Raw genomic sequence first — 15,046 nt, forward strand, 5'->3', positions numbered from 1 at the left:
CAATGGCCAAGAATGGGCTTTTTATGGAGGGGGAGGGGGGGGGGGCTAAAAAGCAAACCCTTTTTCTCATATAAGCACTTTATCTTGCCAGTTCAGTGATGATCAAGAGTATTTACATCTGAAATAAAATGAATAACGTGACAACAAAGCCTTGAGTTCTCCATTTGTAGCCTGTCTAGTGGGATACGTCACAGCTTGCATTGGAGGTATGCATTATTCTGCTCACCCAAAAATAAAGATGACTGCCACCGTGGTGCTGCCACTGCTGTCGCCCATCTTTCTTCCAGACACTTTTCAAATCAGTTTAATTGTGGAGCAATAGATTATCTTCCCTTGTATTGCTGAGTTAATTAGGTATCTTCTCCATTGGCATTTGGGAATGCTGAGTAACCTGTAATGGCGGCCATTTGTGGTCACCACAGTTAGTAAACAGCAAGAAGAAATAGGAAAAGGAACAATGTTAAAGATGACAGTTGAGAAGTACAGAAGGTCTTATGTTCATTGGTCCACATGTACCTTGTGATGGAAATATATTTTTTATTGAAGTATGTCTTAGGGTACTTTCACACCACCGTTAAAGTTTTCCAGTATTGAGTTCCATCCTAGGGGCTCAATACTGGAAAACACTTCAGTTTGGTCCCCATTTATTGTCAATGGGGATAGAACTGGACAGAAGGGAGTGCACCAGAATGCATTCCGTTCCGTTTAGTTTAGTTTCCAAACCGGAGAGAAACTGCAACATGCTGCTTTTTTTTTTTCCAATCCCTGGGATGCGGAGCAAAATACTAAGGCTGGGTTCACACCTGAGCGTTTTGCAGCGCGTTCCTACGCGCTGTAAAACGCTCAACAGGCAAAAACGAATGATTCCCTATGGGCATGGTTCTCATTCCTCGTAGGAATGCGCTGTAAAACGCCCTACGCCCCAAGAAGTTCAGGAGCTTCTTTGGGGCGTATTGTCGCGCGTTCCCGCCCATAGATTCATTGGATGCCTCTGTGTTCTATCACACAAACGTGCGTACTAGGCGCATTTCCAAAATACAAAAACGCCCCATAATACGCCCGATAAAAACGCCTGTAAACAGCGCTTATCGAATACGCTCAGGTGTGAACCCAGCCTTAGCCAATGTATTTTGATCAAAACACATCTGTACCCACCTACCAAGAGCCACGGTGGTCTCAGGTCAGGCGGGTCCTATGCTAAACCTACCTAAGCCATTGGGCTTCTATGTTCAGGAGCGCAGACCCCCCGCACATATGGTGTGCTACTCCTAGTCGCCTCCATGTGCATCAAGCAACCAATGGGAGGAGGAGCGAGCACACCTATATGTACCACCTAATCAAGACGGTCTATGAGATAGGAAGGGCAAAAGTGCATGTGTGAATGCGCTCCTACTTTATCTTGGGAGTAGCATTCCTTTGCACTTTTGCCCTTCCTATCTCATAGACCGCCTTGATTAGGTGGTACGTATAGGTGCGCTTGGTAGGCGGGCACAGATGTGTTTTGCTCAAAATATATTGGCTAAGTGTCTCAGATTTTATCACATCAGAGTGAGGACTTTGTCCATATATAATTCTTTACTAAGTGCATTATTATCTTATTTCTGTGATTTAAATTTTTTTTTCCTTATGAATGTGGCCAGGGACATCCGCACATTTATTTATCATACCGTGTAGGATGGTTTTATCTTGTTTTTTTCTGTGATTTTTTTGTTTATGTAGTATATGCTTGAGGCAGTGGCACCTTCAAGTGTGAATCTGCAGCCTTCTTCACTGCGCTTTACAAGTTTCCGCATGGACAGGGTCATGTGTGCTTCTGCAGCCAATGACTGGCCTCAGTGGACATGTGACTCAGCAGTGATGTGCCGCTCAGGCCAGTCATTGGCTGCAGTGGCGCACATGATCTTATCCAAGCTGGAATTTTACATGCGGGAACCAAAGTGCAGTAAAGATAGCCCACAGAACTGGAACTGGAGGCTAGGAGCAGGGAAATATGCTTCCCTTCCCAGGTAAGGCGGGGAGGGTATGAAATTATAAAAATAAGTCAATCCTGGGACATCCCACTGTGATAATCCTAGTGTAAAGGAGCAAAGCGATTTGGTGCATCGAGCTGGAAAATGCACTGACCTGCTTCATGCTTCAATGTAAAGTGTGATCATCGAAATTGACGTCATGTGTGTTCGCAGCTTGGCAAGAAGCTATATTTTATCCTGTGAACATGGCTTCCATCTGAGCAGCATCAGCTGGGTCCGGTGCCAAGCTTTTTCAACCACACTAGTTAATGGGTCTTTGTGAAGGGGGCTGCCCTGCCATTTTAGGACTTTGCTATTGCTTGTACGCATAACCCTGAGATAAAACAGGAGCAAGTCAGGCATATAAAGAGTAACACGACTTGGCACAAGCTCTGCCTTCTAGACTATTCGCACAGAAAGAACTGCCTTGCCCCAAACAATATACGAAAGACAATTCTATCTATCATAGCATTTTCCATAGAAAATGGAGCACTTTCATTAACACGAATGGCTTTCTATTAGAGAGCTGTCACTTCCAGCATTTATGAGAACCTGCTAATAAAGTTGTACTGTGATAGACATCATCCCCTAAAGCCATCTCGTGGAGTGACAACGTTTGGCTGCGTGTCAAAACGTTGCGCTCCTTCTTGCCAAGCATCACTGGATCATTATTGGGGAATTGTAATCAGCATATAAATAACCTTCATTTTAATGTAATTGCTGCCCTGAAACCGCTCCTAAGGGTCACCAGGAAAACTGTAATGTCTGATTATTTATTTTATACGGGATGACTTCCCAGACATCTCATTCCCTGACTGCTTTCATGTGAAGGATCTGCGCTTTCCTGTATATGGACCGAGGAGCATGATATTATGTCTTACTGGAATCTTATAATGTTATGGCATGTCGCTACCATATGACATGAGGTTATTATCAGTGGGGGTCCGACCATTGGGATGCCCACCCATTCCGGAATGCATGTGTTTGTATTTCAGGCTGGCCGTTCATCTTAGATGGCTGCCAGCTGAACGTTCATACAGCATTTGAGGGAGAAGGGAGGAAGCCGCGGAGAGACACCTCTGGCAGGAATGGACATATGGAACTTCAACTGCCTGTTCCTTATTTCCCCCAACATCAGGGAAAAGTTGGGAAGCCTCCACACACATTAGATGCCTGTCCTGCCAAGGTTCAGCCAAATTTAATGTGTATGATCAGATTATGGTTAGTTTTTGAGGGATTGTCCAATTCATTGGATGTCATACATTGACATTTTTTATGTCAAAACTTTTTTTATTTACTGTTGAAAAGAAGAACTATGGACAGTGTTTGGTCATTTTTCTCTGTGTTCTTTTACTGTAAGCCCTGTGGTAATAACTATATGCAGCTGACCCATGAAAAAATACTAGGTGGTAGGCCCTTTCAGATGGCCAGTTTCAGCCCAGAATGAACATTGATTGAACGCGTCAATCAGCACTTTTTAGACATGCAAATATAAACTGAAAGGGGGAAGAACAATCATTAGTACATTTGTCCGTCCCTATTCATTTTGCCCTTTTTTCAGCAGCACATCCCCCGTTTACATGGAAAGATACTGCAACCAGCTAGCATTTTTAGGCCCCATAAAACACCAAATCGGCCAAAAAATGAATGGTTGCGCAGTTATTGACTGATCGCTGAAGTAAGATCTACTGAAGATGTGGATTTATTGCCTCTTTATATATATATATATATATATATATTTGTATTTCATATATACAAAACCCTGGAATAAAAGGGCAACTTTACTTTTGTCTATAACAGAGACTGTACTGGCTTAAAGGAAACCTGTCATCACGTTTTCCATACGCAGTTAAAGAGGACCTTTCACCGATTATGACACTGTGAACTAAGTATACAGACATGGAGAGCGGCGCCTGGGGATCTCACTGCACTTACTATTATCCCCGGGCGCCGCTCCGTTCTCCCGCTATGCCCTCCGGTATCTTCGGTCACTAAGTTATGGTAGGCGGAGATTTCGGTCACTAAGTTATGGTAGGCGGAGTCTGCCCTTGTTCTGCTGTAGCGCTGGCCAATCGCATCGCAGAGCTCAAAGCCTGGGAGAAAATAACCGCTACACGTAGGTCACACCACAGCAGAATCATTGCTCTCAGCTTTGACATTTTGCTGTAAATGCGGGGACATGGAGTCATCCAGGTGTCTTCTTACACTGCCCAAGTCACAGAGTTACCGCAGCAAGTCTGCCCACGCCTGTGATTGACATCCACTTTGACAATGCGGTGTGCCTGAAATCTCGTGTATACGCCGTAAATGCTCTTTCTCTTCTCCTCTCACAGTAACAGTAAGCTGCTAATTATACAGCGTAGGAAAAGGGAAAGAGTATTTATGGTGAAGGTCCATCCGGGCTAAAAAAATGCAAATAGGGCCAACACCAGTGGCGACTAGCCTACTGCGGAAATTTTTTATATGTTTTAACAAGCCATGCCTCTAACCCCACCCAATCACCTTTGTGCCTTTTACCTCTGTGTTGTCCCCTTAATGCCCCAGTAAAGTAAGAGTGTCCCCTTAGTGCCTCCTCACAACTCTGATGCCATTTATTGCCCCTTAGACTGTAATGATGCCCCTTTAGCTCCCCCATATAGATTGATACTCCCTTAATACCCTCTTAGTATGATTCTCTTAAGTGTCCCCCTCACAGTAGGATGTCCTCTAAGTGTCCCTCTCACAGCAGTGTGATCCCTTGGTGCTCCCACACAGTATGATGCTCCTTTAGGGCCCCTGACACATTATGATGGCCCCGGATTTGGACAGTGGTCCCCCAGTTAAGTACCCCTGTTTTATGACATCAGTTTATTCATGATGTTAAAACGTCATCTACTGATGACATACTATTAAAGCTGGAATATGAAATCCTTTTTAGAAGGGTATTTGGCTTGACCCTTGTCTTTCTGCAGTATGACATGGTTGACCATTCACTGGGATTAGAGCATCATTCTCTGCCCTCCTACCCTCCATGTTAGCTGTGTGGCACTACGGCATAGAGGAGAGAGCTCATCTGTCTTCACACTGTTGCGTCTGACATTTTTTCTAAATAAACGGTGACTGCAGCAATTATTCACAATGTTTGTGTCGTTATTACTGTAGCATATAATTATTTACTGCTATCAAGGCTGATTGGGATGTGTGCCAATGCCAAGGTGAAAGAATTATGCAATTGTTGCAGTTTAGGTTTGGAGAAGCCCTGCAAGGTCAAAATGTTCTTTCATTGCAAGTCACGCACATAGTCTATTCCACTGGACTATAAAGAGGCATTTACTCTTAAAGGGGTTATCCGACCCCTATAATGACCCTTCATTTAACATGAGGTTATTTCACAGGCCTTGGTGGGGTTTGAACCCCAGGCCTTCACTATAACAGGCAATAGACATACTATTAGTCTATATTAATGCTCTGTTGTAAGTTGATTGTAGTTATAAAGCTACAGTGTAAGGCCGAGTTCACCCGAACGTGTGTGAGCCGTGCCCGTGCTGCGGCCCGCAAATTGCTAGGTCCTCCTAGTGTTAGTCCCGGAAAACCCAGTTAGACTCAATTAATTAGAAAAAAAAACACCCTTTTTGTGCTGATTTTTCCGGGGACATTTAAAAGGCAGTAGTCTGGTCGTCATAGTCTACTTATTAGTGTATGTATAGTTTGCATCCCTAGTAACAAGGCTGCTTCAGATTAGTCTGGTCATTATCACAAGGCCAAATTGGCATCGGAAGTGCACTACTCAAGCAGCACGTTTCTCTTTCTCCTACTGCCACATTAATCAGCCCGGCGGAGAACCTCTTTAACAGCCTTAAACCTGAAGGACTCATTTTTACTGGTAATTTTTTCTCTTCCAAGGGAAAATGCACTTTAACTCTTTCAGTATTGAAGAAACTGGCTGCTGCTTTAGGAACATGGGCAGATTTTCCTTATCAGCCAGCGACTGTGAGTGCCTTGTGGAGAGGAAAGCTGACTTGCCAGTAATCACTGCACACGAGGCCTCCAGTGGAGGAAGTGGTTATTGTCTGAGAACTGAGCATCTGGTATGGGAGCGATAAGCTAAGAAGGTCATTCCCTTACAAAGTTCACTCATATGCTTTTCCACTGTGCACACCTGGACACGGCTGTGTGTACCGGGGGTTACATCACATAAGGCCAGACTTGTCCAACAATTCTTCTCTGTTACTAAGTTACTGCTGGGTAATAGTACAGCCAGTGCAAGGTGACAAAAACTGTCTCTTTGGCGCCCTCATCTGGTACATGATGGAACTCACAGCTAAGTGAGTAATGCTTTTGTGACAGGCAGTCATGCTTTATTGTAGTTACAAATCTAACTAAATTGCTGTATTGCTGCTGATGTATTGGTAAATGGGGTAAATACTGTGTTTGGTAATTCAGATGGGTAATTTTACATTTTCTTTTTCTTTCTTTTTAGGTTTTCTCTTCATAAATCAAGCTCCGAAGAAAGCGCCGTAGGTCAGTATTACTAGTTTTAATCCTGTCACACAAGTCACAATAGTTTTTGAGAGTATATAGAAATATAAAGTTGTAATCAGACACCATGAGCAGCTTATTGACCATATGAGCAAAAGGATCAGGCCCACACACACACAGTCCTGCCCAAATCATCGGGTTTAGACATTGTCTCTTTACTTGACATTATACTATTAGCGTGTATGCCAGAAAAGTGCTAAATAGCACTCCATTGATAGATGCAGTGTGTATGTGTGTGTGTATTCCCTCACATAAAGTGTAATACCAAGCGATCAAAATAGTACCAATCAAACAGTCATCTCATCCTGAAAAAATTACCATATATATATTAGTGATGAGTGAAAGGATTCTACAGAATCTAATATAGTAGGCTATAGATGACTGATGCCACTGTATGACATCCATTTTATTGGATATATCATGAGCTTAATAGCTTTTCATGACACATCCATTAAGTATATTATAGCCTGTTGATTACAGATGCATTAAATGCCTAAAATAGACTAGAGTGGAAGACATTTAATAATAAATGTGTCATAGAAAGCTATTGCGAAGATCATGACATAGCCAATAATGGGAGCCCATTATAGGCCTATGTGTTCCAGGTACCATTAATAGGCACCCATCTCGGCTTCCATTTAACATATTCGGCGGGATCTTTTCCTAACACTAAACAGAAACAAAAGATTTAATGTGATCAACCTGTAATATGTATGGCCAGCTTAGGCTACTTTCACACCTGCGTTAGGTGCGGATCCCTCTGGTATCTGCACAGACTGATCCGCACCGATAATGCAGACGCTTGTATCTGTTCAGAACAGATCCATTTGCATTACCATAATAATGCAAACGGATCCGTTTTGACTTACACTGAAACTCAATGGAAGAGGGATCCGTTTTCAATTGCACCATATTGTGTCTGTGAAAACTGATCCGTCCCCGTTGACTTACATTGTAAGTCAGGACGGCTCCGTTTGGCTCCACATCGTCAGGCGGACATCAAAACGCTGCAAGCAGAGTTTTGGTGTCCGCCTCCAGAGCGGAATGGAGATGGAACGGAGCCAAACTGATGCATTCTGAGCGGATCCTTTTCCATTCAGAATGCATTGGGGCTCAACTGATCCGTTTTGCGCCACTTGTGAGAGCCCTGAACTCCCAGCTGATGGTTATATAATGAAAACCATGATAGAATGGATTTAATGATTTTCCTCAATTACTTTTCTTTCATTTAGGTAAAGTTGATTGGAAGAAGAAAAATAAGTATTTTTGGCAAAATTTCTGGAAAAGTCAAAAAGGAATAATGAGACAAACATCAAAAGGTAATTACAATACACATCATTTTATTTCTCAGTATTATTATTTTTATTTATTTTAATTAATTCAATTATTTATTTAATTTATTTTAATTATTTATTTTAATAGTATAAGCAGAGGGGTACTCCAAAAACCTTGCAGCAGTAGACAGTACTCCACCAGTTTAATTTGTTTTGGAGCTATTGAGGAGGTAACAAGCCCCTTAGCAAATATTGGAATGGGCTCGCCTCCATCTAGATGTGAAAGGCTAATGTTTATTTTGATCCCCACTCACTTTCCATCATGAACAGCAAACTGCATCTGTCCTCTGAGTGAAGATGGCTCTCCTTATCAGCAGCTACAGTGCATTCGGAAAGACTTCAGACCCTTTCACTTTTTCACATTTTATGTTGCAGTCTTGTGCTAAAATAAATAAAAAATCAAGTTTTTCCCCACCATTCTGCACGCAGTACCCCATAATGAGAAAGTGAAAACAGAATGTTGCAGGTGCAGGAGCTGCGCATGCCCAATCAGCTGCAGGGCACCGGCTATTCCTGTTAGCCGTACCCCTGCTGTATGCGCCGGCATCGGTGAAAACACTGATGCCAGCGCATTAACCCTCACTAAGGCATCGGGGCTGCCTTCCATGTAAGCCTGTGAGACCTCACAGGCAGGAAGTAATAAAAAAAATTGAAAAAAATAGGGAAAAAAAAAAGAAAAGTATACATATTAGGTATTGCCACATCCGTATTGACCGGCTCTATAAAAATATCACATGATCCACTCTGTCAGGTGAATGCAGTAAAAAATAAAAATAAACTGTGCCAAAACAGTCATTTTTGGTCACCTTCCCTCACATAAAGTGTAATACCAAGCGATCAAAATAGTACCAATCAAACAGTCATCTCATCCTGAAAAAATTAGACCCTACCTAAGACAGTCGCCCACAAAATTAAAAAATATGGCTCTCAGAAAATGAAAACACAAAAACAAGATTTCATTCTGTTCAAAAATGCATTTACTGTGTAAAACTTAACAAAAATAATAGACATATTGTAAAAATATCACATTATAAGCCCACTCAGGTGAATACTGTAAAAAAAAAGTAAAAAAACCTATGCCAAAACTGCCTTTTTTTCACCTTGCCTCACAAAAAGTGATATACCAAGCGATCAAAAAGTCTTATATACCCTAAAATGGTACCAGTGAAAAGGTCACCTCATCCCACAAAAAGTGAGCCCCCACATAAGAAAATCACTCAAACAATAAAAACCAATGGCGCCCATAACCAATCCATCAAAATCTGCACCGCAAAAGACATATGGTGCTCCTTCCATTCTGAGTCCTGACATGTGTCCCCACAGCAATTTTCCACCACATGTGGGGTGTTTCCGTATTCAGGAGAAAATGGTTAACAAATTATGGGTTGCTTTTTCTCCTGTTACCCCTTGTGAAAATGAAAAATTTGAGGCTAAAGCAACATTTTATTGGAAGAAATTAAACTTTTCATTTTCACAGCCAAGTGTTTTCAAATTCTAAAAGTAAAACGCTTAGGGGGGGTCAAAGTGCTCAGTACCCCCCTTAATATATTCTTTGAAGGGTGTAGTTTCCAAAATGGGGTCACTTTTTGAGGGTTTCAACTGTAGGGGTACATCAGGGTCTCTTCAAATTGGTTTTCATCACAAAATGGTGCACAAAAACCATTCTAGCAAAATCTGCCTCCAAAATCCATATTGCACTTCTGACCACTGCCACGTGCCCATAGAGCAGTTTACCACCACATATGGGGTATTTCTGTAAACTGCAGAATCAGAGTAATGCATATTGAGGTTTATTTTGCTGTTAACCCTTGCTGTGTTGCAAGAAAAAATGTATTAACCTTCTCCCGACCGCCTAACGCAGGGATGCGTCCTGCAGGCGGCCGGGTTATTCCTCCTTGGCGCGTCATCCCGCGGGAGCCGAGATTTTGCGTGAACACGCGCATGCGCGCGCATTCACAGCGACGCACGGCTGATAAGTTATATCTACAGCCTGCCAGCAGCGATCATTCGCTGGCAGGCTGTAGATGTGATTTTTTTTAACCCTAAAAAAGTATATTAGACGCTGTTTTGTTAACAGCGTCTAATATACCTGCTACCTGGTCCTCTGGTGGTCCCTTTTGCTTGGATCGACCACCAGAGGACACAGGCAGCTCTGTAAGTAGCACCAATCACCACACTACACTACACCCCCCCTGTCACTTATTAACCCCTAATCACCCCATATAGACTCCCTGATCACCCTGTGTCATTGATCACCCCCCTGTAAGGCTCCATTCAGACATCCGTATGTGTTTTGCAGATCCGCAAAACACGGACACCGGCAATGTGCTTTCTTGTCCGCAATTGTGGACAACAATAGGACATGTTCTATAGGCTCTACAAAAAACGCAGTGTTCGCCCGATGAGGCCTGATCTTGTGCGCACACTTGCGTTCAGTCCACCCCACCGCAGTGACAGAATTTTTTTTTCTGATCACTGCAAAAACACCGTAAAATCGTTGCGGCGCTATAAAGATCACTTTTGAGGGGCATGGCGAGTTCATAGAAGATTTTTTTTTCAGCCACAAGTTAGCTGAAATTGATTTTGTTTTTCTTTTTTTTTTCTTACAAAGTCTCATATTCCACTAACTTGTGACAAAAAATAAAATCTTACATGAACTTACCATACCCCTCACAGAATCCAAATGCGTAAAAATGCCCTGTGAAATCCTAAGGCTTCAAAAAAGTGTCGCACATGTGGTATCGCCGTACTCTGGAGAAGTAGGGCAATGTGTTTTGGGGTGTATTTTTACATATACCCATGCTGGGTGAGAGAAATATCTCTGTAAAATGACAACTTTGTATAAAAAAAATGGCAAAAGTTGTCTTTTACAGAGATTTTAAAATGTCAGCAGCAATGAAATGCCACCAAATGAAAGCTCTATTAGTGAGAAGAAAAGGAGGTAAAATTCATTTGGGTGGTAAGTTGTATGACCGAGCAAAAAAACTGTGAAAGTAGTGTAGTGGAGAATTGTAAAAAGTGGTCTGGTCATTAAGGGGGTTTAAGCTAGGGGGGCTGAAGTGGTTAACATGAAAGATCTGCATAAAAAATGAAATTTTAAAATTTCGCCTCCATTTTCCTTTAATTGTTGTGGAACACCTAAAGGGTTAACAAAGTTTATAACATAATAATAATGAATAATTTGAGGGGTGTAGTTTCTAAAATGGGGTCATTTATGGATGGTTTCCATTAAGTAAGCCCCTTAAAATCACTATAACTGAATTGGCTATCACTAAATCACTATAACTGAATTGGCTATCACTAAATCACTATAACTGAAATTGTTTTGGAAATTTTGTTCAGATTTGAAAAATGGCTTCTAAACTTCTAAGCCTTCTAAGGTCCTAAAAAAATAAAATGACATTTACAAAATGATGGCAACATAAAGCAGACATATGGAGAATGATGACTGATAACTATTTTATGAGGCATTACTAGCTATCTTAAAAGTAGAGAAATTCCAATTTAGAAAATTGTGAATGTTTGGTAAATTTGGGATTTTTTTTTATAAATAAAGAAAAAATATATTGACTCAAATTTACCACTGTCGTGAAGTACAGTGTGTCACGAGAAAACAGTCTCAGAATGGCCTGGATAAGTTATTACCACATAAAGTGACACATGTCGGATTTGAAAAAAATGGCCCTGGCAGGAAGGTGAAAACTGGCCCGGGGTAGAAAGGGTTAATTTATTGAAAAGGACATATTTTTGCATTGACATAAGTATTCAGACCCTTTACTCAGTCTTTAGTTGGAGCAACTTTAGAAACGATTACAGTCTTCTTGGGTATGATGCCACAAGATTTGGATACCTAGATTTGGGGATTTTCTGCCATTAGAGGATGGTGGTAACCCGTATCTCATGAATACATTGGACTTTTGCCTCACAGCACTGACACTGCGCTATTAAACTGTGAGTATAGGTACAAAAAACATGTTGATTGCAGAAAAAAGCACAGGGATGCAGTCTGGGTGTCTGTATGCTGACAGGTTCCCTTTAAGGTTCTCAATTATTCAGCCAGATATAGCTGTTTGTGAATAACATTAGCCAAACACACCCGTATCAAGTCTCTGTGTACTATCCATCTAGTAGGTAGGGATTCTCCCGCACTAAAGGAATGGAAATAAGAACATGGCACCACTGGGGTCATTGCTCTTATAAGAAAACCTTTCCAATTTGTTGAGCTAGACAGGCCCAAGCAGTTATGCCCACTGGATCTGACTCCCCAAATCCTATTACTTGTCAGATCCTTTATGTTTACCTCTGTGATAAGCAGCGTCACACAATCTGTGGACAAGTGTGGTGCTGTTTTTGGAAGAAAGTAGCCACCTTTGCCCTGTCTTGGAGAACTCCTTAAATAAACTGAAGTTTTGTAAGAACATGTGTTAAAATGAGTGTAATATCCTATTCTCTGAGCATTTAATAAAAACCATAATAGCAGATTATTGCCGTATTTAGAGAATGTCCTTTGGTATTAGTGTGTTACTAAGTTTCCTTGTGTGTGCTGCTAAGGCAGAGAACATCATAGGAGCCATGTGCTGATCTGAGGATCACAAGTTTTGGAGGCTACACCATACATGAAGCAATTGTATGGGGCTGGTCACGTCATTATGGGGAGGGTTTGTTTGTGGCATTTCTTGCATGTGGGGACAACTTTGCTAATACATTTCTAGAAGACGTAGCAGATGGAGAGCAATGAAACAATGCAGGCTTTATTCTCTACAGTGTCCCAGCAGGCCCCTGGCATCTACACAATGAAATAACGTCCTGTTAGAGCTGCTTCTACTTTCTCTAGTGTGAGGACAGTTTTATCCTTGTCTCCTCTAGCAGCACTTACTTTACGTTCAGCAAAAATGCATAATTCTATATGACCCTATATAAGATTGTCGTGAGACGTTTCCTTCTGCAAACCAAGGCTGCATTGTTTGACTGAATATCTCCTCCAGCAGAGGGAAGCAGCGCTCAGAAAAGTCATTATGAGCCTATGAGAGCCAAAGCAATGCCTGCACTGGGTACAGGGTGGAAAAGAGCTGTGGTGACATTCCTGTGTGAAGACAGAAATGGTTAGCGTTCCCCTTACCGAACCTTAGAACGAGGAGGTGCAGTGCTAGTTAAGTGCTCCGGCTCCTTTCCGGAGGTTCTCTACACAGCAATACTGCAGGCCATCGGGGATCTACAGCTGATCCCCATTCACTATGGAGCTGTGTCCGTGTGGCCAGGAGAGTCGGTGTGCAGGAGAACAGCTATAGAGACTTTTTCTATCAGGATCATGCAGAGATCCTGAAGGTCAGATCACCACCTTTCAGAATGGTATCATGTTTTTGTTGTTTTTGTATTTTTTTCATTATCACACAGCAGTATTTCAGATATTTTTGATTAGCTTTAAGTACTGAGTGTTTCCTATATATAAAGGTGAATATGAAATTTTAAGAGGATGTTTATTTGGGTAGATAATATAAAAGCTGCAGCAGTTATACAGATGGATTGCTGGGAAAGAAGTGGATTTGGGGATTTAGATGAGGGATTTAAAAAAGCACAAACAAAACACTGGTTGACATACTCTATTTAATAGGCGGAAGTTTAGTTGAGCTGTTTTGTAACCGTTGTACACAGTTCATTTACATGCTACGTCTTCCAAACAGGCGGGATTCTGGAATTAATACATTCTCTGGTTTTTCATCTAGGGGAGGATGTTGGTTATGTGGCCAGTGAGATCACAATGAGTGATGAAGAGCGGATTCAGCTTATGATGATGGTGAAGGAAAAAATGATCACCATTGAGGAAGCGCTTGCAAGGGTAGGATTTCAAGACTATTAACTAAGTGCTCTCAACATTTGTCTTCACGATGCACTTTGATCCTTTTCTATGGATGCCATAGAATTATTAATTTAGTACATTAATTAGAATACTTTAAGTAACATGTTAGAAGATAGTCTATGTTAAAGGGTTTGTCCAGTGGGCAACATTTATTGGGAAAGGCTTCAGAGTGTCATAAAAATCTAAAAGCCATACCCACTGTGCATGGATCCCCTGCTCCTCCTGTTCTGATGCTTACTGGGTCCCTGCTGGTTGCTTCTTCCTGGTCCAGTCTCGACATTCAGGAAGTGTTTGGAGATGCCTGCTCAGTCAATACTGGCTCAGAGTGTCACTACTGTGGGTAGTCCAAGAATGTCCTGCTGGTCTAGATAGGACCAGGAAGCAAAGCCATCTAGGACCCAGTAAACATTGGAATGATAGCAGGCAGGCATCAGTGAAGGTGGGTATGGCTTCTGCCATTTTCTTTATCCCACTCTGAGGGCTTTCGCCAATATTTTACTACCAGACAGACCATCCCTTATAAGGTTTCTCAGACTGACACTATTAAACCCATGTATTATAACCTCATGTCTATTCTTTAGGTTCTGTTTGCACTTGCGATGTGGTTCCATTCATAATGCAAAATATGGCACATAGCTGGATTGATCACACGGATGCTCAACAGATCCCACTGATTTATAATATGGTCTGTTGTGTTTTTTTCATGGTGCCTATAATTCTGAACCCTTCGGGAATCTGCAACAAGTCTTCGAGGCAGATGTAACCAGGGCCATTAAATGACCAGGGAGATTCGTATGACTAGATCATCCCTGCATAAAGACATCAGGAATAAAGTATGAAGTCTAGTGCAGACAAGAACTGAAGCTGTATCCCTTGCAACCAGTTTCATTTTTAAGACCTACTTAAAAAATTAAAATAAAAGCTGAAACATGGGAAATTAGGTGAAAATCTTCCATTGTAATAATCCTCCAGGTGCCATTTTCACCGGTTGACACTACTGCATTTTCACACTCTTCTAGAAAGCAAACTGCTGGCCACCACTTCATGACACACCTGATCCATTCAACAGACCGTCGCTTTTTGCCACCACTAGACTAGTGGTCTCTAACCTGTGGCTTCATGGCTGTTGACTAAGGCTACTTTCACACTCGCGTTTTGTGCGGATCCGTCATGGACAGATCCGTTCCAATAATACAACCATCTACATCCGTTCAGAACGGATCCGTTTGTATTATCTTTAACATAGTCAAGACGGATCCGTCTTGAACATCATTGAAAGTCAGTGGAGGACGGATCCGTTTTCTATTGTGCTAGATTGTGTCATAGAA

The 15,046-nt window shown here is 41.8% G+C and overlaps 1 protein-coding gene across 6 annotated transcripts in view; it reads left to right on the top strand.

The window, feature by feature from the left end:
* Window positions 1-15,046, top strand: part of SASH1 (SAM and SH3 domain containing 1) — a 339,003-nt gene that overhangs the window by 221,806 nt on the left and 102,151 nt on the right. For all 6 annotated transcript variants that reach the window (XM_044291728.1, XM_044291725.1, XM_044291729.1 and 3 more), the window contains exons 5-7: window positions 6,469-6,509; window positions 7,760-7,846; window positions 13,585-13,697. In XM_044291728.1, coding sequence (XP_044147663.1) covers window positions 6,469-6,509; window positions 7,760-7,846; window positions 13,585-13,697 — 241 coding nt within the window. The remainder of the gene's footprint in view (window positions 1-6,468; window positions 6,510-7,759; window positions 7,847-13,584; window positions 13,698-15,046) is intronic.

The sequence above is a fragment of the Bufo gargarizans genome, chromosome 4 (genome assembly GCF_014858855.1).
Source record: "Bufo gargarizans isolate SCDJY-AF-19 chromosome 4, ASM1485885v1, whole genome shotgun sequence".
In the NCBI taxonomy this organism is placed as follows: Eukaryota; Metazoa; Chordata; class Amphibia; order Anura; family Bufonidae; genus Bufo; species Bufo gargarizans.